Source organism: Protomyctophum parallelum, assembly GCF_964188405.1.
Source record: "Protomyctophum parallelum genome assembly, chromosome: 13".
Lineage (NCBI taxonomy): Eukaryota > Metazoa > Chordata > Actinopteri > Myctophiformes > Myctophidae > Protomyctophum > Protomyctophum parallelum.
The window spans coordinates 17,611,868-17,639,124 of NC_139708.1; the positions used below are offsets into that span (position 1 = coordinate 17,611,868).

The 27,257-nt window shown below is 45.0% G+C and overlaps 1 protein-coding gene across 3 annotated transcripts in view; it reads left to right on the forward strand.

Annotated features, from left to right (window-relative positions):
• The first annotated feature begins 364 nt into the window (after positions 1–364).
• Positions 365–27,257, forward strand: part of arhgap23a (Rho GTPase activating protein 23a) — an 85,604-nt gene continuing 58,711 nt past the window's right edge. Inside the window, exon 1 of one of the 3 annotated variants that reach the window (XM_083780324.1) lies at positions 365–780. In XM_083780324.1, the coding sequence (XP_083636450.1) occupies positions 772–780 (9 nt within the window). In that variant the 5' untranslated portion in view covers positions 365–771. Of the gene's footprint in view, positions 781–826; positions 852–15,786; positions 16,261–27,257 lie in introns of those variants that run through there. The other 2 variants (XM_083780325.1, XM_083780323.1) reach the window with 2 other exon arrangements.

Below are 27,257 nucleotides of genomic sequence, written 5' to 3' on the forward strand. Positions count from 1 at the left end.
ATAAATCCTGTCAGCCAATAGCTTTGTGTCAAAGGACCTATGGCTGGTGTTCTCCACAGCAGCTGTTGTCAATGGCAACAGAGTTTTTGAGGGAAGCATGAGAGCTGGACAGCTGGTAGAGGGTCCCTCAGACCTCTCTGAGTCACATGGTCCAGTCCCACCAACCCCAATCCTTCACCCTCCTCCCTCCTTCTCCCTCATTTGTCCTTATTGTGGTTCTGTTAAGAGGGGGAGGGGAGATGCGAAGGACGAGGGAAGTGGAGAGAGAGAGGGAGGGGATTGAAGAGAAGGGAGGGGGCAGCAGGGGGAGAAGCGAGGCAAGGGGCCAGCTTGCACAGTGAACGAACGAGAGACAGAGAGAGAGAGAGAGCGCGGGAGTCTCCCTCTGTGTGACTGCCGTATCAGTGCAATAAGTGAGGGTTCCTTTGCACACACCCGCTTTGCCCTCTGGACTCCTGCAAAACAGCCAGGAATAAGGGGAGAGAAGCCAAGAAAAGGACGACAAGATCATAGCATTGACTGGATGTAACAGACTGTCACCATCAAAGAGACAGAAGGAGAGGTGTAACGGCAGAGAGACAGACAGAAGCATGCCTCTCCAGAGAGGCACAGTCGGCTGACAGGCTGCCTCGCCTGTGTGAGGAGAGGACGAGGACTGTCACCCGAGGTGGGGTGGTGGGAGACGGGAGCGCTGAAAAGAAAAGCGAGGGGACGCCGGTGATATTTTGCCATGACTGGGAACCGGAGGAGGGAGGAGGCACGCTGAAGAACATGGACCAGGTGAGGAGGATGGAGAGAGAGGGGGGGGGGGGGGGGGGGAGGGAGGAGGCACGCTGAAGAACATGGACCAGGTGAGGAGGATGGAGAGAGGGGGGGAGTGAGCCTGACCACAGTGGCACAAGTCAATTCTAGAGTGTAGCCTATGTTTAACTTGGAAACTTTCAGAGTTAAACAACACTCCAGATTTGACTGTGTGCTGAATGAATTGCATATGTATACACACATATGTCATACACAACATACAGAGCTTATACACCCTTTAAACCATATACCACCTTTATACGCCTATGCCTATCCCTGGTTTCCTTGCCGCCATCAGCCCTAAGCAGAAATAAACAGCACAGCATGCTACTTGTCCTGTGTTCAGGCAAGAAGGCAGGGGGCTGGGGTTGGGACTGCATGGAGCTGGGGGGAGAAGACCGGCGGAGGTGCCTCCATCATGGAATAGCCACCGGCACGCACCAAGTCCCTGGAGAGATGACACAGCTGAACGTTGCCGGCTTTCCGTGTGACAATAACCAAACTGAGGACAACAGTTAACAGGGAGAGGGCTTGAGAGGGATGGAGGGAGAGAGGATCAGCGATGGATATGGGAAGAGGGGTGTGGCTGAATCCAGTGGGTTAGCAATTGCACGCATTGATGGATAATGATCCATTTTTAAACCTCGGGTGCTCTGTCTAATTAGTGGTCTGTCTCTGTGTCAGCGCGGATTGGGATGTGAGGCGGGGCTTTGCTGTGTGGGTCAGGGTGTCGCGCAACAGAACACTCGCATCACTACTTTAAACCATTGGTTCTCAACATGGGGCATGGGGACCCCAGGGGGGTCCTTCAAATCAAAAAGTTTGAGAATCACCGATTTAAACCTGGATCATGACTGAATTAGAGATATAGTCATCGGCATTGTGTGTGTGTGTGTGTGTGTGTGTGTGTGTGTGTGTGTGTGTGTGTGTGTGTGTGTGTGTGTGTGTGTGTGTGTGCGCGTGTGCACATGTGCATGCGTGAGTGCGTGCATGCATCTGTGGGTGTGTCAACAACATTGGGAGTGAGATGCTGGATGGATGCATGCTCTCTACTGTGTACTCACGTCAGCAGCCATAAAAAGAGTCTGTCATCTCCCTACATTTGCACCTGATCCACTTGTTTGCTTTTCTACGGGGAGACTGTGGGTGAAGGACAGTCTGTGGGGATGCAGGGCAGACTGTGGGTGAAGGACAGTCTGTGAGGATGCAAGGAGCTTTCCAAAAAGCTTTTGCATATTTAGTGTATGGCCGATACTATTTCTGACCTACCCTGATTTCCTTGTCTTCTTCACCGTAGCAACCTCAGGTCTTCTTGAGTCAGGCTGACATACCGTACAGCTCTGTACTGTAGCCTATATGTCTGTCTGTGAGGTTGCTCCATAGTTTGCTGCTGTTGCTTTTATTGCCCGGCTGGAGGAAGCAGGCCGCTAGTAGCCGAAAGGATGATAAATGGGATGAAAGCTGTGAGACACCAAGGACCCCTTCTTTGACAGTGCATCCCTCCTGACCATTTTATTACCTCATCCCCCTCTTTCTCTCCCTCCCTCCCTCCTCTTTCTGTTCTGTTCCTTTGCATCCTCGCCTCTCGTCTCATCTCCTCTCCTCTCCTGAGGTGAGTTGGTGCTGTGACTAGCGGGGGTGAATTATACATTAATGGGGGAGCGTCTGGTGTCTGTGTCCAGCCTGTCAGGTTAGGTCAGAGTTGATGTTGCTCTCTCGATATATAGCAGAGATGACATCATCACTGCTGCCAGACTGAGTGTACATGTCTATGTGTTAGCATGTGTGTTTCTGTGTCATTATTTGTATGCATAGCATATTCTCTCACTCTGTTTATTGGAAAGGGAAACGCTTGGGGAAAAAACAGAGAGCCTCCTGTGTTCTTACAAGAATGTGAAAATGACGCATTTATAGGTCATGCCCTTAAGTGACAGACTGCATGCATGCGGAGCAATGGTATATGCACAAATGATACAGGGAGACTGGGGCAGCTCACCGCCAATATTTAGCTGACAGGAAATAAAAAACTATTTATAAGACCGCACTATGCTAGGAAATGCTGACACGGCACAGCTTTGGCACAGGACTCAGGCTAGAGCAGTGTCATTTTTATAGATGGACTGTATTGCGAGGTGAGAATGGCCGATTGGCGATTATTATTATAGCATTTCCTCTATAACACTGTATATTCTTTCTTCTATTATTGTGCTTCGTTCTTTCAGTTTCTGTGAGTGTTTACCCTGACGTGGCCTCATCGGGACAATGTTTTAAGTTGATTCTGGTCTGGATATAAACGTAAAAGAAACATCCAAGACCATGCTGTCATTGGCAGGGTAAACATACACTAACATAACCATCCTTCTATCAACAGAGACACCCAGTGTTTACTATTGTTAGGGAAGGACTTCAAAGAGTACAGTACATCGCCATACACATCTCTTCCAACTGCTTCCTTTTGTCCCTGTCCCCCCTCTCTCTATCACTCACTCACTCTCTCTCTCACACACACACACACACACACACACACACACACACACACACACACACGTGCGCGCGCACGCACGCTCTCTCTCTCAGTGATAAGCAGGGCAGAGGAACAGGAAGAGGCTGGTTAAGTGTCTGTGAGCATATGAGGGCCATCAGTGAAGAGCTGTGCCAGCTCTCAGAACAGACTGTGTACATTACACATAACGTGATGCACACAGTTGATCTCTGTGTAAAGCATATTCTCATGCTGAAAGTTCTCAATGCAAGCCATGCCCGGGGAAGTAGTCACGTAGTGAGAACACTTGCATGAGCAGAAATGTGCGGACAGTTGCCCAGCAGTGTGAACTCTGGACTGGAGCTGCCTGCCCTCATCAGACAGGCAGGAACATGCATCTTTCTGTACTGGGTCAGCCTGTTAGTAGCCTCTGAAACCCAGACGTTTTTATTTCCAGGGAGAGCCACAGAGAAAAGGACAGACCTGGGTCTTAGCTCTGTAGAGTGCAGAGTACAAACCATATAATACGTGGAAAACGCTGAGATCATGTGAAAATAACAGATTGTTTTCTGCAAAAACAAAACAGTTGCATTTTTGCATGAAAAACACTAAGAAACACTAATGTGTACTAAGTACACATTAGGCTTAACAGTTTGAGAGCTAAGCTTCAAGCCATTCATTGTACAAATACTAACGGAGTCCATGAAAATTATGTTAAACTTAAACTCGAGTTTCGCTTCTCTAAATAACTTAATGTTTGGGGATTCTAAGTAGGTGAATTAAAAATATGTCAAAAGCAGGAATGGGAGATCTTGGTGTTGTTGGAGGAGTCATGGTGAAGTGGGCGTTCAAATGCTGTGTTTATCCCTCCGTCTGAGCAGCACTCCCTGGAGACCTGGTTCAAGAACCACGGCGACACATGTTAAAGTGTGTGTGTGTGTGTGTGTGTGTGTGTGTGTGTGTGTGTGTGTGTGTGTGTGTGTGTGTGTGTGTGTGTGTGTGTGTGTGCGCGTGTGTGCGCGTGCGTGCGCGCGCGTGTCCAAAGCTCTATGCCAAAGTTATCTAGCAGATTGTTTTGTCTGCCTCTCCTATAGAAATGACTGAAGTGGAATGCAGTCTAAATGAGCTCAAAGCCCAGTGTGAGATCTAAAGACGAGACAGAAGACAAGACTGTAACTCATCATTTCAGAGTATTACTTTAGAGTAAAGTTTAATTTACATTACGCATGATGAGACCTTTTGCATCACGTCTTTGAAAATCAGTGTAATCAGTATTGGGCTCAAAAGGAGACAAAATGTAAGAGCGGGAAATATAAAGGGATGGAATTAGTGTGTGTTCCTCATAGAACAGGTGGTCTAATCTGAAGCCCCCAACCCCCTCTGCCCCCCTTCAACTGACACCCCCACCCACCCGACTGCCCTCCAGTCTTTGGACTCTTTGGAATTTCGCACTACTTCTGAGCAGAGAGAGAGAGAGACCATATTGTGCTTAAAGAATGACATGGATGCACGCACGCACGCATGCATGCACGCAGACACACACACACACACACACACACACACACACACACACACACACACACACACACACACACACACACACACAGACAGTGCACAGTATGCACAGTATACAGTATATTGATTAACTTAACAATGCAGGTACCGCTCCATTCTGAGATACCTCAGCATCCTCTTTGACCTTGCTGTCAGCTTGTTTTGGGTGGAGGGACAGGACAGGCCAGGACAGGACAAAATGCTAAGACAGAGATAGCTGTCCCTCCTGTTATTGACTATAAGCCTGTCCTCTCCAGAACAGCCTACACGCTCTTGGACATGTGCTCAACATGCTTATAGGGAGCTCTGCAGCACAACCTGCTGTCCAACTCCTCCAGTGGCCACATTGTCCAGGTAAATAACAGGTCATTCACCCATTTGTCTTTATTGGAACAAAGATTCATAGGCTCGAGGCAGGGTGTGTGTGTGTGTGTGTGTGTGTGTGTGTGTGTGTGTGTGTGTGTGTGTGTGTGTGTCTGTGTCTGTGTCTGTGTCTGTGTCTGTGTCTGTCTGTCTGTCTGTCTGTCTGTCTGTCTGTCTGTCTGTCTGTGTGTGTGCCTGCGTGCGTGCGTGCGTGCGTGCGTGCGTGCGTGCGTGCGTGTTTGCATGAGATGGTATGGTACCATAGACCCATGTACTTAATTTGAAGACTTCTAGATTGCCAGAACCAATTGGCATATGCCTGAAGGCAGACAATGGGCAGATTGTCTTTGGAAAAAAAGTAGGGCACCCATCTCTCTCCAGTAAGTAAACAGCTCCTGTTATGTCCCTCTGCTGCAGTGCACTAGGGCAGGGGGCGGCACAGTATGGGGATTGCAGGGTAGTGCTATTGTCGGGTTATGCCCCTCAGGGTCAAAGGTGAGATCATGGTGGAGGCCCATCCTGTCAGGTTGGCTTTGTCTCAGTGCCAGTCATAGTAGGGTGTATATCAGAGTTGTCAGAGTTATGGGCTGATAAAGTTGGACGAGTGCTGCCGATCAGGGTTAAATGGAATCACACTTATGACAGAGTGATAAGATTTATCAGTTGCATGAGGCCATCCAATTAGGACTCTCACAAACCACAGGCTACTGAGTCAGTCTGATTCATCGTAATGGGCTCGTTTGGAATGAGTAGGGCTCAGCTTGTCATACTTCATGTTTTTGTTTTCATCAACCCATGACCTTATAGCAATCTGTCTCTGGACATTTATATTTTTAGCTTGTCCATCTCTCTCTTGTCTGTCTCTTTCTCCCTCACAAAAGTACACACAGTGCAGTCAGATGAGATAAGCAGTGTGCCTTTAGCAGTGTCCAGGTGCAGTGTGTGAAGATGTCAGTCTGGAATTAGCAGCTGTGTCAGTGATGCCTGCTGTTTCATTACTTTGATCAGCGTACAGGCCATGGAGCAGTGCTACTCTAAGGCATTTCACACTATTATATTTAGGCTATCCTGCAGTGGTGGAAAGTAACTAAGTACATTTACTTAAGTACACTGTTGCAGTATTTGTACTTTACTTGAGTAGTTCCAGTTTCCAATACTTTTGCTTCTACTTCTGTACATCTCAGATCCAAATTGTGCTTTTACTCCACTACATCTATTTGAAATTTCGAGTTTTTCGAGTTTTTACTAGTAACTAGTTACTTTGTAGATTTCTATTACTATTACAAAACATACATTAACCACTTCAGCCCTATATACATTTTGACAATTTGAAAATAGCAGATTTGCTATTTTCATGTTTTTTATACATTTGAAAACTTGAAATGGGACATTCTGCTGCACAATGAGTACTTTAACTTTTGGTACTTTGGGTACATTTTTATACCAATACTTATGTACTTTTACTCAAGTAAGTTTTGAATTCCAGGCATTTACTTGTAATGGAGTATTTCTACATGGAAGTATTGATACTTTAAGTAGAACAATTGAGTACTTTTTCCACCACTGCTATCCTGTATAAAACACCATGATCTGGCCTATTTTTCCCTACTACTCAAGACCACTGTATACAATTCTGTTCTGTTCCTAAAGTAAACACAGAGGACAAGGCTGACTGTTAATGTTGTGTATCCATCTACACTACATATTAGAAGTGGTGTTTTGTTGTTGATTTGATCTTCCTTTGTTTCACAGTTGAGCTATAGCTCTCCAGTTCCCTGCCCTGGATAATTCCAAATTGAAGACAGACAGATTAGTCTGTGTGCTCATCTGAAGTCTTCTCATCAATCACTGTAATATGGCAGGCTAACCAGGCTAACTGAACACTGAGATAATCCTTTGGGGCAACAGGACATACTTTTTCCCCCCAATCTCTCAGCATTTCCCGTCCCACAGACAGTGCTGGATTGCCTCTGGATAACTTTGTGTGAAGCTGAAATGATAATACTAATAAAATAAAATAAACTACAGTATTTCTATTACAATGTCATCGTTCATTTACCAACTAGCCTCACGGTCTTGCCTTATAGTAAAGTATTGAGCCCCCTTGTGGCCGCCAAGTGTAATTGTATCTCATTTCATATCCATGTTGAGGAGATTATGGATTATATATTTAAGGAAGTCTGTCCAGCGACCATATAAGGAGCAGATGGCTGTCCTTTTACACAGGCTAGAATAAGCAGATATTTGTTTTAGTGTTTACACTAATGCTCATTTGTGTTCATTCACAAATAGAAATAGCAGAGCGTGCAAGTACTGCTACTAACCAATAACTATTACAACTGCTGTTCTAAATCCTTTAGACCCGTTATTGACCTTATACCTTGAAGCGTACGTCACCATCAACAGCAATAAGGGACCACCATTCTTACCGACATACATACATAGGCTACATACATACTGTACATGTATAGCCTACATACATATACGTTACCTTTTACCCACCCAACATTGAAACATATCTTAATTACGTCACCATCAACAGCCAATTAGGGACCACCATACCATGAATACCATACATACATACATACCACTTTTGGTCCAGCCGACCACAATACTTGTGCGCTCTGCTTGCACAAGCAATGATTCGTCTTTACTATGTGTTCGAGATTAAATATAATTGTGGGAGATCTGTCTGTCAATCAGTCATAAATGAATGAGTCACAGAAATCCACTTAAATATATTCATATAATACATTTTCAGTGCATCCATTTCTCTAGCTGGGCATTGGGCATGCACTTTTTAAATCACGGTTCCATAAGTGAGTGGACAGCGAGAGGAAAATGAGGAACTGTTCTGAATACGGTCAGTTAGTTCCAGTTGAAAACATTCCATCCCTCTGTGGTCTTCTGTATTCAATAATACCAAATGAGAACTCCCTCTTTTAAGGTCATGTCTAGACAAACTGAGTTTTTAGTACAGGGGAAATGCTTGGATTAGTATATGATCCCCTTGGACCTAAAGGATTTAGTCTAAACTGTATCTACTGTAAGGAATGTAGCTAAGCCCTTTGTTATAACATGCACACGCAGGGAATATTTTCTTCGTCCATAAGATGTCATTTTGTATATACTCTATCTATAGCCTAGGCCCTAGGGGACATTGCATTTCCTGAGGTTCAATATTTGTATTCCAAGATAAGATGACCACCATTTTCTGTAGGCTAAATGACATGAGCCTCAAAGGCAAATTTGTGGGACTCCGAATTCCCCATACATAAACAGCAGATCCAAAATGACAGGTGGTAGCTGGGGTGGTGGCATGTTTTTTGTTGCAAGACAGCAGTAGTGGTGAGAGCAGCAGCATCAGCATGAGCGGCAGCAAAAGCAAGCAGGGATGAGTAGTGCAAACTTCCAGTTTGAATAAAGCGGTCTGAGAATGAAATGAGTGTATGATTGGATGCGTTACCAAACGTGGAGCTGACAACTGCACTGAGTTTACAGAGGACACTAAAGCAGAGTGAACACAATAATAACTATGCATCCATTAGATAGAACAAAGACACCCACACTAAAAGCATAATACACTACAGTACATAGTACTGTAGTGCATTGACATAGATAGTATATGCACTACATGTAAAAGACAAACATACATTAGGCAAGACAAGCAAGCTGGACAAGACAGTTGACAAGATGCCAGCAGAAGCAGTGGTTGTAGTGCTAATGTACACATGTCTGCTGGCTAATAACAAGCTTTAATTTGTTAATTAAAGGTATATTCAGTGATTTCACACAAAAAACCTTAGGTTTCGTTTTTGGCTGTGGGACCCAGCCTTTCGTCCAATCAGGATAAAGAGTCAAAACCGAAACCTAAGGTTTTTTGACCCCCAGGGGTTAACTGGGGACAGGGAGGAACTCCTTATATGGCCAGCACACTCTATAGTAGGGAGGATTATCACAACAAAACAAAAAAATAAGTGATATTTGAATTAAGTGAAATCACTGAATATACCTTTAAGCTTTAATGGGAAAGGACTCCAAGGAGTGTACTGAGTTCTCTAATATGCACTGGGACTGAATTCCATTCCTGTGATGCCCTTACTAGAAATAATGCAGAGTGGCTAAATGCACTTATTTTAATGAGTACTACAGCACAGTCCGAGGTTAAATAATAACTGGAAAACCGTAAGGAGTAGGCATATTGCTATGCAAGATCTGTACTACTGTCCACTCTGACAAAATTATTGTCGTGCGCCTGCTCAATACAATTTACAATTACTTTTTTATCACACACATATTGAGCACTGAACATAAGGTCATACTTTATGGAGATCAGTTGGACCGAAACGGATCGCTGTGGTTGATTTATTTTGGGATGTTCCTGACTCATCACTATTCAGGGAAATCTGTACAGCAATAATTGTACTGGACATAGTATGTCTCTTTCCCCGAACGTGTCCTTAGGATGCATTTCATCCATGCTACTCATTTCCATTGTCTATCCCGCCACAGGAAGTGATGTTAGAGACGGGAAGTTGGAGTTGTGAAGGTAAAGAGGTTGCAGACACATGTGGGCCTATGAGGTGACGGACCGCAGGAAGGAAACGTGCGCCACTACTCCTGGAACCACGAGTCTCTGTTTATTTTTCCCTTCTGTCTCTGAGACAAGAGTTAGGGGAAAGGGAGGGTGGTGGTGGGGGGGCATTCCTTTGAAGAATGTGTGTCAGGCGTTTATAGTAACAGCTAGAATTATAGTAGCATGTGAATGAACACCCTGGATGTGATTCACTTGTTTTGTTGGATGGGTTGGTGAATCTACGCGGAATATAATCCTGGACGACTGGGAACTTGAATTGGTGGCCAGGCAGGAACTCGCTAGTTCACTGACAAGATTGCAACATCTGAACACTCAGTACCTTTTACATGAGGGGGCTTCCTTCTCTTTGTTCCTTTATCTCAAACACTACCACATGGCCCCATCTAATCAGCAGTCTGTATGTTAAGACCCGTGTGTACCAGAAACCAAGCACATGAAATGGAGGCATGCACAGTCATTTGTGTGTTTATTTTGTTCTTGTGTGTGGAGCATAATATAGTTTATCAGCTTGTACAATCAAATTACTGATTGGATAAAGTTTTATCCACCTGAAAATGGCATTTTCTGTTTACTAAAGACCTGGAGAAATGAGGAGAGCCCTGTCACCGAACAAACACTTTGTAATGATTGCTATCAGGGGAGCATAATACCTAACTAACACTAACGCCTTTGGTAAGCAGGGAACATAGAACCTGGGGAACATAGGGATGACCCTGTTACATGCTTCATGCTGTGGTGGGTACAGGCCGGTGACAGTGCTTGAGTTCATTACTGATGTCCAGACTGTGTGAGTCATTTTCTCCAGTGTCATAGTATGACACTGGAGAAACCAGCCCAATGTGCACTCTGCTCTGATGGCCTCAACTCCAATCCTCTAATCTGTCTTCATAGCCAGAAGACACACACCCATTGTGCCCACTGGATCTCTGTTCTATTCTCTCGAGATGCCATGCCTGCTGCAAAAAAGGGAGGCAGCTGCTGAGCATTACAGTAATAAGCAAGGAGACAACGGTGTTTGAGGAAGAGAAAATGTAGCAGTCTGGTCAGAGAAGCAGTGGATGATAGGAAGAAGACAGGTAGAAGTTAAGGAGAAATGGTAGGGATGGAAATTGGCAGTGATAGGATAGGACAGGACAGGACAGGACAGGACAGGACAGAGGAACAGAAAATAGGACACAGGGATGAGATGGGGTGGTGGAGGATGGGCATAAGGAAGGACCGTTCCTGTTCCACATGAGTTACCAGAGTCTCTCATCTATTCTAAACCACATCAAGGCACTCACAATGTAGTTTACACTGAAGTTCACTGTTGTGTCATTGCAGAACGTTGTGCCCTGTCTGTCTGTCTTGTCTGTCTGTCTGTCTGAGTGTCTGTTGCGTGCGTGCGTGTGGACTGGTGCATGTGTACCAGTGTGTTGACTGGTCAGCTGTTTCTTCTTATTCATGCCAGTTGTCCATGTAGACAATGATGTCCCCTCCTGTCATGCAAAGAGAATTATGTCTCACTTTGGAATCTAAGCAGGCTAAGGTCACAGGGCCTTCCTATGCCCCCCTTCAAAGGAGTTCCACGGGAGCCTCTATGTCAACAGTTGGCCAGTGGACAACAAGGACTGGCAGGCTTCTAGCAGACACACCCTGATATCTACATTCACTCACGTACATAAATATCCACACCTCTCACTCACTCATCAATAATATCCACATCTCATTCATGCACAATGCACATTCATTTGTAGTATGTTTGTGTTGACGCACGTGTTGACATACATTGACACGAGAGGGACACGTTTCACCTATAAGGCCAAGACAGCGATAATGGGCTCCTATTATTGCATTTGATATGAGGTCAGGGAGAAGGTAATGCAGTATATATTAGATCAGCAGAGAGAATAGATACTGTAGATAGACGACTTGGCAAGGCTTGCTGATTGTATCCATGTAGCTCTTAGCCGTGAGCAATATGAGGCTAAATGCAACTGTATCAAATGAGGGCCTGAGAGGTATAGTGTATCCAGCCTGACAGAGAGAGACAGTGTGTCCAAATGGACTGCAGCAGACTCCGCGAGGGCTCACATTGAATGATGCTAAAGAGATTCGGCAACAATGTCCCTCAGAACAAAAGTAAGTGTGTGTGTGTGTGTGTGTGTGTGTGTGTGTGTGTGCGTGTGTGTGTGTGTGTGTGTGTGTGTGTGTGTGTGTGTGTGTGTGGGGGGGGGGGGGGGGGGGTGGAGTGAGTAACTACTATAGCTTGATAGTTGACAGGCTCAGAACTTGAGGGAACTGGGTTGAGAAAAAAAGGGAAGATATGTAGGAGCGAGCTGGGGGAAAAAACATGCGAGGATAAAGCGAGAGACGAAGCTGAAGCAGGGAATTATGGATAGGAGGATGAGTGGAGTAACCAGAATCCGGGTTAATTGTAGTGTACCGTTGCACATGCATGCGCAGCACTGTGAAGTGGCCTAGAATGTTATGTAGGATGGCAGGGGTGCCCCAGCCCCCCACCCACCCCTGTCTGAACTAATGCAGCAGAACTGAAATCGTATGAGTCTTGACTCTGGAGGTTTTGTCTGGGCACGACCACGTGCTCAGCCAGTCAGGTCAGATTGTAGGGTTGGGGGGTGGTCGGTGCCGGGGTGCGGGCAAATAAATGGGTTAGTTAGGAGTGATAGTTGTTTGTTTTCGCTATATGAGCGACTAGGCTGTATATTATTATGTAATGACCAAGATACTATAGCATGTCACCCTACATCATTATCAAATTGTATTTTACTGAGTCAATCAGAGGGACATAGACCCACCCAGCCTTGGGCTGACACACAGCCTTGGGCTGTGTGTCAGTGACTGCGACTGGCCCACAGACACATGACAAGCACTGTAAGAGAAGGGGTTAGAGCCAGACAGACTCCCCAGTCACACTACGGACGTCTTCAAACCTTTTCCACAGTACATTTAGATTTTTAACTTTTTAAGTTTTGCTTGCCTGATAGGCAAGTGCTTTCATTTTGTTTGTTTATATATATATATATATTTTTTTTTATAGGGTACAGTAATTAGACAGGAAAGGGGGAGAGAGATGGGGAGTGACACGCGGTAAAGGCTGTCAGGCTCGGGAGTCGAACGCACGGCACGCCGTCCGGCTGGTTTAGCAGCCTAGGTGCCCAGACGGTTGAGCTAACCGTCCAGGCCAAATTGGTTCTTTCTGTCTGTGCATTTGTGTGTGTCAATCATAGACTGTAAAAAAATATGGACAAAGCATTCTCCGGGTCTGATATGGACGTAAGATGAAGCCTGTCAGTCCTTGAATTGTAAATCGCCATCTTTCTAGATCCGTTTGGGCCCAGCTGGCCATTGGCTGGCCCAGACAACGAGGCAGGACTCCCCCCCTTCTTCTTCGTTGGTTTTTATTTTGACTCGAACGGGGGTGGCTCCCGATCATAGACTGTAACGGTAGCCACGCCCCTCAGAACATACTCGACTTTATGGTCATTTTTTAAATAAATGGGACCATCATTTTCCAAAAAGAATATTATGACATGAGAAATGAGACTTTAAACTTGTGACTGGAAGCAGAAAGTATTCATGACCGTGTTTATTAAGGTAATACAGTCTAGGTGAAGTTGGGCCCAAATACATGGACCTCTATGAAGCTATGGGTTTTTTTGGGCCCAATGACAGCGCCACAACAGGCCATTATATGAACTTTCAGGAAGTCCCGATTTCCTTAGTGGCTTCACAAAATATCTGTCTGACTGCCCCCCTGGTGTCAATGCACATGTTGAGTATGTGTCCACGAAGAGGTCGCAATGAGGCAAAATGCACACACAAGACAAGACACACTAAAACAGTACCATTGTTGAACACCAAATACATTTACTGTAGACACAAAGGGATAGGAGAGAGAGGGGTCTGTGGTCCAGAGTAAGAGGGGGCAGACAGTCAACCCCTCACACACCAGCTGCAGAAGGCCTCTTCCATGACACCCATTCCTCGCTTAATCCACCCTTTCTTGTGGATCAGCCCTCATTCAGGACCGAATAAAAGACCCTCCCAGGCAGTACTATCTGCCTAACTCTGCCACCTTAAGACCAAGATCCTGCTGGACTCTGGAATTTTAAACTGGAATGATATCCACTGAATGACTACAGAGGCTGCACTACTGGTGGTGTTGTACCTGCTGATATTCACATGAATAATCATCCGCTTCAAATGCTGCTGAGTGAAGGTCATCACTTGGACTTTTCAAAGGGTGCCGGCCCTCTGGCTCAGGTTCTAAGCCCTTGACATGGGGTGGTGCATCTCTGGGTGGGCCAGGGGGCCTGAGGCCTTGAAGAGAGAGTAAAGGCAGTCCGAGAGTTGGCAGCTGTGGCTCTTGGCGTGGGAAGCATTTTGTAAGCTTCTTTTCCCCCTATGACTCCAGTCTGTTTCCCCATTTTAAATGTATATTCACCTATTTGTATGCCTTTTCATAACTAGTCCAATAATTGAATGTAGGCAATAAGTGGAGACTTGTGATGAATGGACCAAGGAGTGGGTAGGAAGATCCACAGTTACTGTAAGTTGGTGGTGTAGCCTACTGTATAGGCTATAATCATGTAGTGTACATTCTTGGCAGACAACTGATGTTCCTGTTGGATTAATGACTAAACTTCCCATGACTGTGTGGCTTTTGATTCACCCTGCATGGCTGCAAACATGAACAGCCTAAAAATACTTTTTGCCTTTTGACCATTAATAATAGCAATTCACAGTTGATATGGGTAATTCTGAATGGATGGCTTTGTAGGTTACCATGATTCTAATGGATGGTTAATGACAGCAATTATGTTTGGACAGGTACAGGCATAACTATGCGTATAGCTGGTATAGCGCAGTGAGTGATTCTGATTGGACGGTTAATAAGAGGTTAATAACGCATGATATTTTATTGGATGGATTTGTAACACAGTCCATCTAATTTGTAAATGTCTTTTGCTTTTATCTCTACTATTACTTGAAAGTATTGTGCATTGAATGCTGTATCCTTTTACTATTGCATATCCCCCTGATGTGTGTTATGTAGTATGTACCCATTGTCTCTTGTGTACACAAACATACATATAGGCACACATACGCACTCACACGAGAAACACAACAAATAAATAATAATAATATAATAATTATTATATAACACATTCATTGTTGTGTTTTATTTTTTAAGGGACTGCAATGGAAATAAGCCGTTGGCTTTCTTGCATTTATCCTTTTGTTGGTAATGTAAAAATATGTGCATTTTTCTGTACATGTAAACATTGTCAATAAACATAACAATCAATCAATAAATTGTTATTGTTTGGCAGCTCAGGGACGGATTAACCCCCAAGAGGGTCCCTGGGCTGGTCATTTTTGCAGGGCCCCACAGTGCGCGTGTGCGCGACATTTTCATGTTTTAAACTAAATTTAACTAAATCAACAGCCAATGAAGAGCCCCAGGAGCCCTTTTCAGCGCGTCAAACCTAGTACCGCAGATCCAATTTCCCCAAAGGGCCCCTGAGAGCCAAGGGCCCCTTTTGTCGTGTCGATTCTGATTGGATAGGCTGCTATATTAATAAGGGCGAAGAAGCAAGCAAAGATACACATCCCTTCTGTCTGGCTTACTCAGTGTATGTGTTATGTGACTGTGGAAGGAATTCAGTAGGCCTAATGGAACTTATGGAAGTGGTCTTGTCTCCCAATCTGAGTGTGCTGCTGTCCTACCTACCTCCTCGTGAACCTTTAAATTCCCCCAGCTGTTTAGTCTTTTCTGTCGGGTCTATCAGTTTATCAGGGCACAATAAGCCTTTGTTTAAACGGCCTTGGGCACGCTGAGGTATGCGCCCCCATGCAGCCCCCCTCCTCTCCCCCCGCGCCACGGTTTCCGAGGACGAGGATGGCTGGCACAGACCACAGACCAGTTAACTGAACACTGCAGAATGAAATGGTGTATCATAGTAGAACTGTAGTAGAAGCCAGGCATGAACTTTTTGTTTTTGGCAACAGGCAGAGGGAGCTCCTGCACAGCGGAGCGGAGTGCATGTGAATGGAGGGAACAGGGAAGGGAAGGAAGGCGCTGAGCTCACGGTGCGAACAGATTTATCCAACGCAGTGCAGAGCGTTCAGTGTGACTGTGTTGGGTTTACAGCCCAGGCCGACGAGAGGGATTTACTGATGCGGTCTGGCGGAAGGAGAGGGGGAGCACACCAAACAGCCCCAAACAACGGAAAACAGTGGGTTAAAAGGGAAGGAAACTGGATAGGACGGTGAATGCCACAGTGGACCCCCGCTAGAATATTGTACTTTGTTCTTGACAGAACACTTTTGTTAATAGATATTCGCCGCCACTTGTAGCAACAAATCCCCCTCTCCTTGGTCCAAAAAAAATCTCAGCTGTCCAATGAATGGAGTTGCTTTTTGCCTTGTTGGAATTCCTCCCTACCCTGAGAACGAAGTAAGTAATGAATGCTGTGTTGTCACTGATAATGTTTTGATTTTGTGATCATCTATGATACCCGGAATATGGCGGACATTGTATTGGGTCTGTGCGGCTGGTCAGAGAGCGTGATTTCCTAAGAGGATTAACAGTAGTTTACATACGTGTAGCCTACACACACACACACACACACACACACACACACACACACACACACACACACACACACACACACGCTGTAGGTTGAGAAGTTAGCTCTTCAGCGTTGTATTTCTGCAGCTTCGTTCATGCTGTGCGCGACAAGAGGCGAAACGTGTCGTTTTACGCTCTGGTATTTCAGTCTTTTCTTTTGTGTGTCCCTTTTTATCAGTGAGGTTCCACACAGGCTGTCAAAAAGGGACTGCAGGGCATCCCGAAACGTGGATGCCACATTAGTCCTAGCCCTCCAAGCAGAACCCAAATGCTACTGAAGTTTCTGACATTTGTTCGACCCAGTGCATTGGGTCCTGTTCCTCGTCGTCCATGCCACCTGATTAAAACATTTACTGGCTCGTGTTTACATGTTAAAACGCCTCCCCGCGGCATGTGACGCCATTATTTTCCTTGAGTTATTCTGAATTCGGTAACTTTAAGTAGCTATACATCCCGGTGCGAATATCTCCTGTGGCGCGGAAGCCGTTAAGTATTTTTAATATATGTTTGCCCGATTTGGAAGCTTGGATTCTTCTTGTTTATTGACACCTCATTGTACCGCCTATCTGGCTAGCTAGTGGCGCTATAGCTATGACACAGCAGATCAGAGGCAGGGACGTAGCCTCACAAGCCAACCGCACACCGGGAGGCGGTACAATAAACGGTAAACAAACAAGAAGAAATAAAGCGACCAAATCGGTCAAACAAAGATTAAAAATACTTAACGGCTTCCGCGCCACAGGAGATATTCGCACCGGGATGTATAGCTACTTAAAGTTACCGAATTCAGAATAACTCAAGGAAAATAATGGCGTCACATGCCGCGGGTCCTATTTTAGAGAGAATCTCCACATCCGCATTTAGGAATTTCCATACGAAAATACACTAGCGAGCAGGGACCCAACGTAAAACTAAACAAAATATCAAAAAAGTTTTACGTAGGGTCCCGAAAGGGGCTACATTAGTCCTATCAGTGACCAACCACACTATAGTGTAGTGTCCACTGACTTTCTCTTTCTTCCACCATTCGGAGTCGATACACGTTTTGATCGCTTTATATTTATTTAATTGGGTTCTCCACGTGAGATCTAATGAGCCTACCCTGCAGTTTACCACCTACGAGGTGGTAGCTAGCTATACTGCTATGATTCCCAAAACATAAGGTGGGGCTTCCAGGCCAATCGAACATGAAATACCATGAAATAACCCCAATTAAATACGTTCAATGGTGTGACACATGCCAAAAACACAGACTGCAGAGTTTGTTATTGTGCTTGTTCTACTTGGCTACTTTGAATAGTATTAGTAGCCTAAAGAGATGACCAAAAGCGACTCCAGCTGAGATATTGCCATAGGTCATGGTGTAGGAGAGGTTCTTCTTCTTGTGGTGTTTATTGGCGGAGAGGTCCTCTTTGGGCCTACACACAGGAGGTCTGCTTGTGTGTTTGAAAAGAGGCATCTGGAAAGGTAGCCTACTGCCTGGGCTGGCTCAGTTTGTTTGTAGCCTCCACAGAGGTCTGTGTCTAGATCTGTTTTGATTTAGGCTCAGAGGATCTTTTGACTCTGTGTGGTGCCTGCTTGTGTATTTGTGTGTGTGTGTGTGTGTGTGTGTGTGCTATCCATGCGTCTGTGGCGTGCGTGTAGTAGGGGATGCCCTGAGGCAATAGAGTTGTTTGAACTTGACAAACTTTACAATGTGGCTGTAAGATCCTTTTTTCTCTTTGTGTTTCTAGTCCCGAGGCCATAAAAACATGTTCCAGATGAAACAAATCAATTGTTTTATAGTGTTCCACTTTGTACATTGAATTGAAATGTGCACATTACTAATATGAGGCAGAGGGACGAGCTTAAAAAATAAAGTTGCCTAAGAATTTGGAGTAGAGAGAGAACATGTAGTCCTCGTATCTGTGTTTATGTCGTCAACTAAGTAATCAAACAATGACAGCTTTTATTTTCTGATCTCATGTTCTTCATGCACTCGATTACCCTACAAAGCTCTAGTGTAAGAGGTATTTTGTTCAGTTGTCTCAGTCTGTATAGTATACTCTTAATTCTATTTTCCTAGTTAACTTGAACACCTATGCCATAGATAGGGACAGTATGGCTTCATGCCACAGAACCTTTCTCATCGACTGCGGCTGATCTTTCTCCCTCTGGCAAAGAACAGCCTTTCCTCTTTTGTGGTCTCGTTTCATTTGAAAGGAGTCTCATGTTTGTCTAGTAAAACACGTCTTATCCCTTCAAAAACATTGAAGTCTCTTTCATCTTCAAATTTCCAATAGCAGTGCAATAAGAAATGTAACGACTGACTGTGTTCTAACTGTGAAGCGATTCCTTTGTGTACCCACAAATTACCCATCAGACCCGAAGTGGAGTTTCTAATATGATTTGGCTGGCCTAATAGTTAGCACATGGCTGCAGAACACGCTCCTTTTACCTTCAACCCCATAACGTGACCTCAGTGCCTCCTCTTCTGCCCTCTGCCCCCGACTGAGTGTCACCACGCACCCTAGTCTCCTTAAGTTTCTGTGTCCACACTGCATCTCAGTTCCTTGTACCTTGGCTGCAGAAAGGAATACAGGGACATCCCTCCTCTCGAACAACTGAAGTGCATTGCTTGTGCTTTTGATATGAAAATGAATGGTTGGTTAAAGAGCGGGTACCGGGACCTTTCCTCTTCTCTTCCTTTTGTGGCTGGCGTCTGACGGCTCATTGATTCAGTTAGACCAGGGATGTCAAACTCAAATACACAGTGGGCCAAAATAAAGAAATTGGTACAAGTCGAGGGCCGGACTGTGTTTCAACACACGGGACATTTTTGGGGAGAGGGGTATAGCTGAAATTTGACCACAAGTGTTATACTTTCACTGCTGATCAATAGTGAAGAGAAGACGCTTGCGGGCCCTCGATACACGTGTGACAATGCACTCGCAGTGCATTGTGGGACTTGTAGTATTAAAGTGGTCCGTGCAATATACCAGAGGGCCAGTTCTAATACTAATTAAATATCATCCCGCGGGCCAAAGATAATTCATTCACGGGCCTGATTTGGCCCCCGGGCCTTGAGTTTGACATATATGAGTTAGACCAAATAGTGCAGAGGAAAGCCTATTTTTATACTTGAACAGCAGTTATTTTCGGAGTATTTACAAAATCTGCTATTTTCAGCAAACAACACTGTCATAAAGGGAAGAGATGACAAACATGGACAGAGAAAGGCCGGCACATGCAGAGCTGAATTTATGGCCACTTAATTCGTAAATAGGGAACATAGTGTTTAAAGGGGCTGACAAGCTTTGCCTTCGTCCAGAGTGTATCCCTGAGACGAGGCTGGGAGTGGCTTTTTATGGAGGGAGGGCATGTCCACTGGGACACGTTTAATGTTGTTAGCAGGGCCGCTCCAGTGTTGCAGTGCAGTACTTGTGGGTGGGATCAATAGAGATGTGCCTGTAGAGAGGAGATGGGAGTCTAGGGTGGGGCAGAGGGCAGGCGGTGCAACACCATTAAGGCCTAATGCTGCCTTGTGCCACGTGATTGCCACAGCATATTGACGACGATGGGAAATATGAGAACCCTCATATGAAAATCTGAGCTGATCCAGTCGATAGCACACCTCCTTTCGTGTCCCTGTAGCACGTGTACCAGTTTGTCTGCGCATGTGTTTGTTTGTGGTCATCGATATATTGTAGCCTGCCGCAGTGCCTTGCAGCACGTTAGCATGAGTGCCGAAAAGAGCAGACTCATACACTATCGATGACTGTGTAATTCATCACTTGACCTTCTCCATTCTCCTGTAGCCATGCTGATGATACTGACCTGGGAGCTGCCTATTTTAAGTCAGATCATAACCTTTTCATGCAAGCAGCCTGTCAATGCTACATGGCCAGAATCAGCTATAGGTTTAGGGGTCAGGAGTCAAACCCAGGAGCTGCCATGTAGTCATTGCCCAGTCTGGAAACCTGACCAGAAGCCTTATCTATGCACAGTCACACAAAAGGTCAGACCAGCTGTATATGGATCAGTTCCTAGGAAGGAAAGACAACATCAAGTGAAAATATCTGACACTGCACAAGTGCCAGTGTGTGGACGTCCAACCTCTCCAGACTTATCAAGCTCAGCTTCTTCTCTGCAACTGTAGTCTGTTCTTCTGCGTATAATGGTTATGGTTGTTAATGCTGAACACTGAAGCATGCCCTACAGAAGTCCCTGGATGGGTGCTCTAGTCTACACCACAATGTTTATGTGCAGTATTTAACTTCAACCAGGATGAGCATGTTACAGACGTGCATCAGCGAGGGGATGCCAAGTGATTGAGAAGATAGCAGCCACTGCCATAGACACCAGTCAATCCCAGCCAGCAACCTACAGTAGTGCTGTGAGAACCAACATGCGGGCATCGATCACGAGTGCGTCTCACTCTCACACCTACCTATTATGTGGACTTACTAAAGAAAGATGCAGGGGCAGAAAGTACTGGTGAGCAAGTCGGACATATGTAGGATCGAGATGACTGGACAGTGGACACTATAGAGAGAGATGATGTCTGGAGTTGGTCACTCACATATACAGTATATAGTAGTGATCATATCTCTGATAACCAGTTGTATAAATCTCAAGGATCGTTCATTATCCAGATATGTATCCACAATGCAGTCTACATTTTTTTTTTTTTTTTAAGATATGTTTTTGCGGCTTACGCCTTTTATTAGTTTTTGAAGGGACAGACAGTAGGCTGACAGGAAACGGGAGAGAGATGGGGGAAGACATGCAGTAAAGGCCGTGTCGGGCTCGGGAGTCGAACCCGCGGCACACTGCGACTGGATTACCAGTCGGGTGCCCAGACGGTTACGCCACCGCCTGGGCTGCAGTCTACATTTTAATGCAAAGTGTAATATATGGTCTTTAAAGTCCCAAAAAAGGTATCATTTTTCATGTCTGCAATGCCGTGTTTTCTTGTCAATACAGTATATGTGCTGCATTGAAGTGACAGGTCTGTGGGCAAAGTGTCAGGGTTCCGGTGGGCAGAGAGAGAGAGAGAGAGAGAGAGAGAGAGAGTGACAGTAAAGTCTGTGTGACAGAGCGTCCCGCATCAGTCCATTAACACCACTACGATGTCTCTCACACCTTAACACCCTCGTCCAAACACCACCAGCCCTCTGGCATTCCTAAACTCTGGGGCTCCAGGCGACAGCTGCGTCTTGCTGCTCAACCATTCGTGTCTCACCTCGACAATCATTAACCTGGAGTGTGTGCGTGTGTGTGTGTGTGCGTGTGTGCGTGTGTGTGTGTGTGTGTGTGTGTGTGTGTGTGTGTGTGTGTGTGTGTGTGTGTGTGTGTGTGTGTGTGTGTGTATTACACGCACACACTTGCATGAGTTGACACACTTGAATCACTCTCAGGCCCATAGCCAAGTGCAGGCAGGTGTTCACAAACACATGCTTTACACAGCATGTTTACATTGCACGTAAACGGCCAGGGTTGCGCACACTGACGACTCATAACAGTCCCCCCCCAAATGCATGCATGTATGTATATGTGCATGTATATAGACTAGACACACATGTCAAATGCACACCAGCATCAAATCTATTTGATAGCTGACTGTAGCCTAAGCTCACATATAGACCGATTCCGTACCGGTTTCATGGTCGCAGCCTACGTATTTCCTGTAGGTGGACTCGACGTAGCTGCGGGGGTAAAACCCTCACCAGGCGCACCTCTTCCACTACAGTGAACGGCAGAGTGACTGATGTTAGTTTGCCTCAAACTTTACTCCTTTACCTGCTTTTTTACTAACACTAACATTACAAAGATGCCCAGAACATCGAGATGAACCTGTGTAGTTTATGGCTGCTCCAACAGTAGTGGCAACATAACAAATAAAATAAAACGGAATGTCTAATATCCACCGCGATGGCTGAGACCAGAGCCATTGAGTAATGGTTGAGACAAAGCAGTGAAGAATCCTGCAAGATACATAATTTCAGTCTTACCCAATACCCAATCTTTCTGTTTTATGAACACAAGGCTGCTGTATTTTATACCTCATACTAAGCATTTAAAGTATGAGGTATAAAGTACAGCAGCCTTGTGTTAATAAAACAGAAATATTTGGTATTGGGTAAGACTGGCGTTATGTATCTTTCACTGCTTTGTCTCAACCATTGCTCAATGGCTCTGGTCTCCGCCACCGCGGTGGATATTAGACATTCGTTTTTTTTTTTTTTTTTATGTTGCCACTACTGTTGGAGCAGCCATAAACTACACAGGTTCATCTCGATGTTCTGGGCATCTTTGTAATGTTAGTGTTAGTAAAAAAGCAGGTAAAGGAGTAAAGTTTGAGGCAAACTAACATCAGTCACTCTGCCGTTCACTGTAGTGGAAGAGGTGCGCCTGGTGAGGGTTTTACCCCCGCAGCTACGTCGAGTCCGCCTACAGGAAATACGTAGGCTGCGACCATGAGACCCGCTACGGAATCGGTCTATAGAATTCAGGGTCATATGAAATATGAATATGGATTTTCACTTTCAGATTTTGTATGCTTTGGTCACAGTCTTTGAAAATTATTCCCACATTCAGTTCCATATTAAGCATTCAAAGAGGCATTTGAAACATGCATTGAATAATTGGTGTGTGATACTTCAGTTTCACGCCGCAGGACCATTACTTTGCCCCATTCCAGTGTATTGGTTGTTGGAGCACTAGACCAGTGTTTTCCAACGTGGGGTCCGGGGACCCCCAGGGGTCCTTGAGGGAGTTCCAGGGGGTCCCCAGCTAAATGATAGTTTGGAACCAAATGGACCCTTATGGGTCTGTAACTCTGAGAGTGTACAAACGGAGCCAAATTGTCCCTAACGGGTCCATTTGGTTCCATTTGTACACTCTCAGAGTTAAATTAACATTGATTTTATAATATAAATTGGGCTCTCAATGATAGAAATGCCATTAAATGGGGGTCTGTAGACTAATATGCATGTCAAACTGGGGTTGAGAACCATTGCTATAGCCGTAAAAATCTTCTCTTATGGGGGTCCTTGGCATATCTTTTCAAATGGGGGTCCGCTGGCAAATAAGTGTTCATTTGGGGGTCGTTGATCCGACAAAGTTTGGGAACCACTGCACTAGACTGACCCTAGTATGTTTGTCAGGAAGTTCTTGAAGCTGTACAAAGTAAACACAGTACCGGTAATGGTGTCTACAGGTGGCCGAATGAGTTTGGTCATCATTGACCTTATTCAGCATGGTATAAGGCAGTGGTTCCCAAACCTTTTCATGTCAAGGACCCCCAAATTGACACTTTGACTAATTATCCCGCGGACCCCCATTAGAAAATATATGCCAGGGACCCCCATAAGAAGAATTTTATGGCTCTAGCAGTGATTCTCAACCCATTTCATTTCAAGGACCCCCTCAGTTTGACATGCATTAGACTACGGACCCCCATTTAATGGTATTTCTCTGGGACTCCCAATTTATATTGTAAAATCAATGTTAATTTAACTCTGAGAGTGTACAAATGGAACCAAATTGACTAGTTAGGGTCCATTTGGTTCCATTTGTACACTCAGAGTTACAGACCCATAAGGGGCCATTTGGTTCCAAACTATAATTTAGCTGTGGACCCCGGACCCCACTTTGGGAACCACTGGTATAAGGGGTGCAGTGCCTATAATGCGGCTCTGCAATTCAAAGCAAGCTAATGGTATGGTCATGGTATTGATCCTCTGTTGTTAGACAGAGTCAGTACTTTCCCTCTCTTTCGCTCTCCCTCTCTCCCTTTCCCCCTCTCTCCCTGGAACACTCTTCGCTCAAGGTGTGCCTTATAGGATAGGATGAATAGGGGTCCTTGTATTTTTAGCGGCACTTGAAACTTGCCTGTCCTGAAAGGTGACAGATCCATTACCCAATCAATTCCTATTCCCGGCGCGGGGCAGGGAACACACATCCCCTCCTGTGTTCCCAGCTGGGTGAATTTCATATGGTGTCTCATTCCCTGACGTTGGGTGGCTCAGTGTGAAACAAAGCCTCTCTCAGAAACAGATGAGCTAATTTAGTAATTAGATTCATGCATGATGGTCTGGACTGTGTCAGTGCCTCTTTGTATTTGTCTTAATGCATACCACTGCCTGTGTGAGTGTTCTTTTGGGGGGTGTTTTTGTGTTGTTTATTTTCACTGGAAAATATGCGACTGCCCTGTACTGTCTGAGGGTGACTTTATCTCATCTGTTTTGTTGAGTGCATAGGAATTGAGGACGGGTTGCATCTTGTTCGGAAATGTAGACACAACTCTGTTTATATGGGTCTGTGGGATTGCCCTGAAGCCTGGAGGCCTGGGCGACGGGCCTGAATGGGGTAGTCAAGGCTCAGGATTTAGGGGGCCCCTCGTCATATACGCTTGGCCCCCCAATAAAGAGATGCTGAAGTGTGTCGCAGGGGGCCATGATGGGTCAAGTACGGGCAGACACTCGAGTGAGCCCCATTCAAATCATGGCAAATGATATTATGTATCTTCTGCCTGTCTCTCGTGTATAACTGTGCAATGTAGTGTCTTGTCGTGTGGCTCAGTTCTGTGCACGTGAGGTGCAAGGAGCGTTGTGTGCATACTGTGCAGTAAGCTGCATGGCGCTCCATCATGTCTACAGCTCCAGTCAGATCATAAGGCACCCTCCTGCACAGGCTTCCTGCACAGCCGTCGGGAACAGTGTAGGAACATTGGAATGTAAAGACAGAAAGAGAGGGAGAGGGAAGGAGGAGAAAGGGTAGCGCAGAAGATAACAAAATGGAGAAAATCCCGGTGAGTCATTGGCAGAGAATGATGGCAGAATGACAGCTAAACGCTGTGAGTAATCCAAAGGAACTGCATGAAAAAGAAACCAGGTGCTGGCTCCCTTCAGCTTTGCATAACAGACATTTCCCTCGCTGCCAACTACCAGGGTTCACCGTATGTGCTTATCTCTCACTCAAACAAATGAGTGTTTGTTTGCGTTGTGTGTGTGTGTGTTATGTGATATTTTTGAATGACCAACCAAGATCCTGGTAGCACTGAGGTTCTCTCAGATATCCGAACAAATGTGAGAATGATATCGTTTGCGTTTAAGTTTATTTAGGATCGCCATTAGCTGTTACACCTGGCAACAGACTTCTTCCTGGGGTCCACAGAAGCATGCTGCGCTGAAAATGGAAACACATTCACAATGGCAAGTATATCTTGTGAAATAGAATCAATTCTGAAGCCAATCTGAGCTCCCCCCATAAATCCTGTCACACTTAGAAGATGTTTGAAGCCTGACTGTTGTGCGTTGGCTGGAAATCTTAACAACAACAAAGACCCCGACTGTGTGTTTACAAGAAATCACTGAAGTGATGCACAATCTGTGTTTTCACGTACTTGATATACTGTTATATTAGATTTTGGCATTGTGTGAAACTGTGAATGTGTGCGGATTTTGTATGGCAGTATATCTGGTGCTGGCAAAATTACAGCATGCTGCAAGAGTCAAATTGCCTGCTTACATTGATTGGCACCGAAGTGCGAGAAACTCAAACAAAATTCTTCATAAGAAACAATGTATGGTGTATTTTTAGAGAGAGATAAACCTTGTATACGTTCTGGTGGAGACTGGAAAGAGACAAAGCTGTTTACCGTGTGATCATTATTAGGGATGCGCCGATCCGATACTCGTATCGGAGATCGGCGCCGATCCGGAGCTAAAATTCTAGATCGGGTATCGGTGGCAATGGGCCGATCCATTATCCGATCCAGTTGCCGCTCCGTTCTCCCGTTGGAACTTGAGACATGCTCCTGTCTGCCCAGTGCACAGCGCACAGTCAAACAGCCCCCAGGCTCCCTCAGCCCTCTCCCACCTGAGCCTTGGGGTGAGGGAGAGGAGGGGCTGCGCAGCCTGCGCTCATTCTCGTTCTGTCACTTCTGTCCCCCCGCTGTGTTCTTAACTTTAACAGGTCGCTCGTATTTCTTTATGTAAGATAAAGAATCCGATGAACACGGAGAGCCAAAGGGGACAGTTGCCAAAGCCCCCATTCAATTACATCCGATTCCTACTTGTTGTTGCTGTTCCTCATGTTAGCGATAGCTGCTAAAGCTATCAACAGTAGCAAAAACACAACACTGCTAGGCTAGCAAGCTAACGTTGCAGCAACACGATCGTTACCGTGGGTGTGTGTGTGTGTGTGTGTGTGTGTGTGTGTGTGTGTGTGTGTGCGCGCGCGCGTGCGTGCGGGGATTCCGAATATTAAAATAATAATAGTAGTTTGAGTATGCTGGCCCACAGTAGCTACAGAATGTGCGTAGGGAGAGGGAACATATGGGGCTAATGCTGGCCATGAAGCATTGAATAATATCTGAATAGAACATTAACTAGAGTTATAAATAAGGAATAGAAACCAAAATGATGTGGTTGACTATCATCAGAAAGAAATTAAATTGTGGTTGTGCTTTCCTTTTATGTGTAGGCCTAGCTGGTTTATAATCCATAGTTACTATGTATAATAATAATAATAATAATAATATACATAGTAACTATGGATTATAAACATAAAATAATAATAATTATTATAATAATTATAGGCATAATATTATTATGCATAGTAACTATGGATTATAAACCTAAAATAATAATAATTATTATTATAATAATTATAGGCATAATAATAATAAAAAGAATAAACATTTTAAAAACTATGAAAGTGCATAATACTGCACAGCTTTTATTTGTACTTGAATGTTAAACCCTCAGAAATCGCCATGGTTGACCAATATTATTAATCCACGTGTTAATAATATATATTATATTATTATATATAAT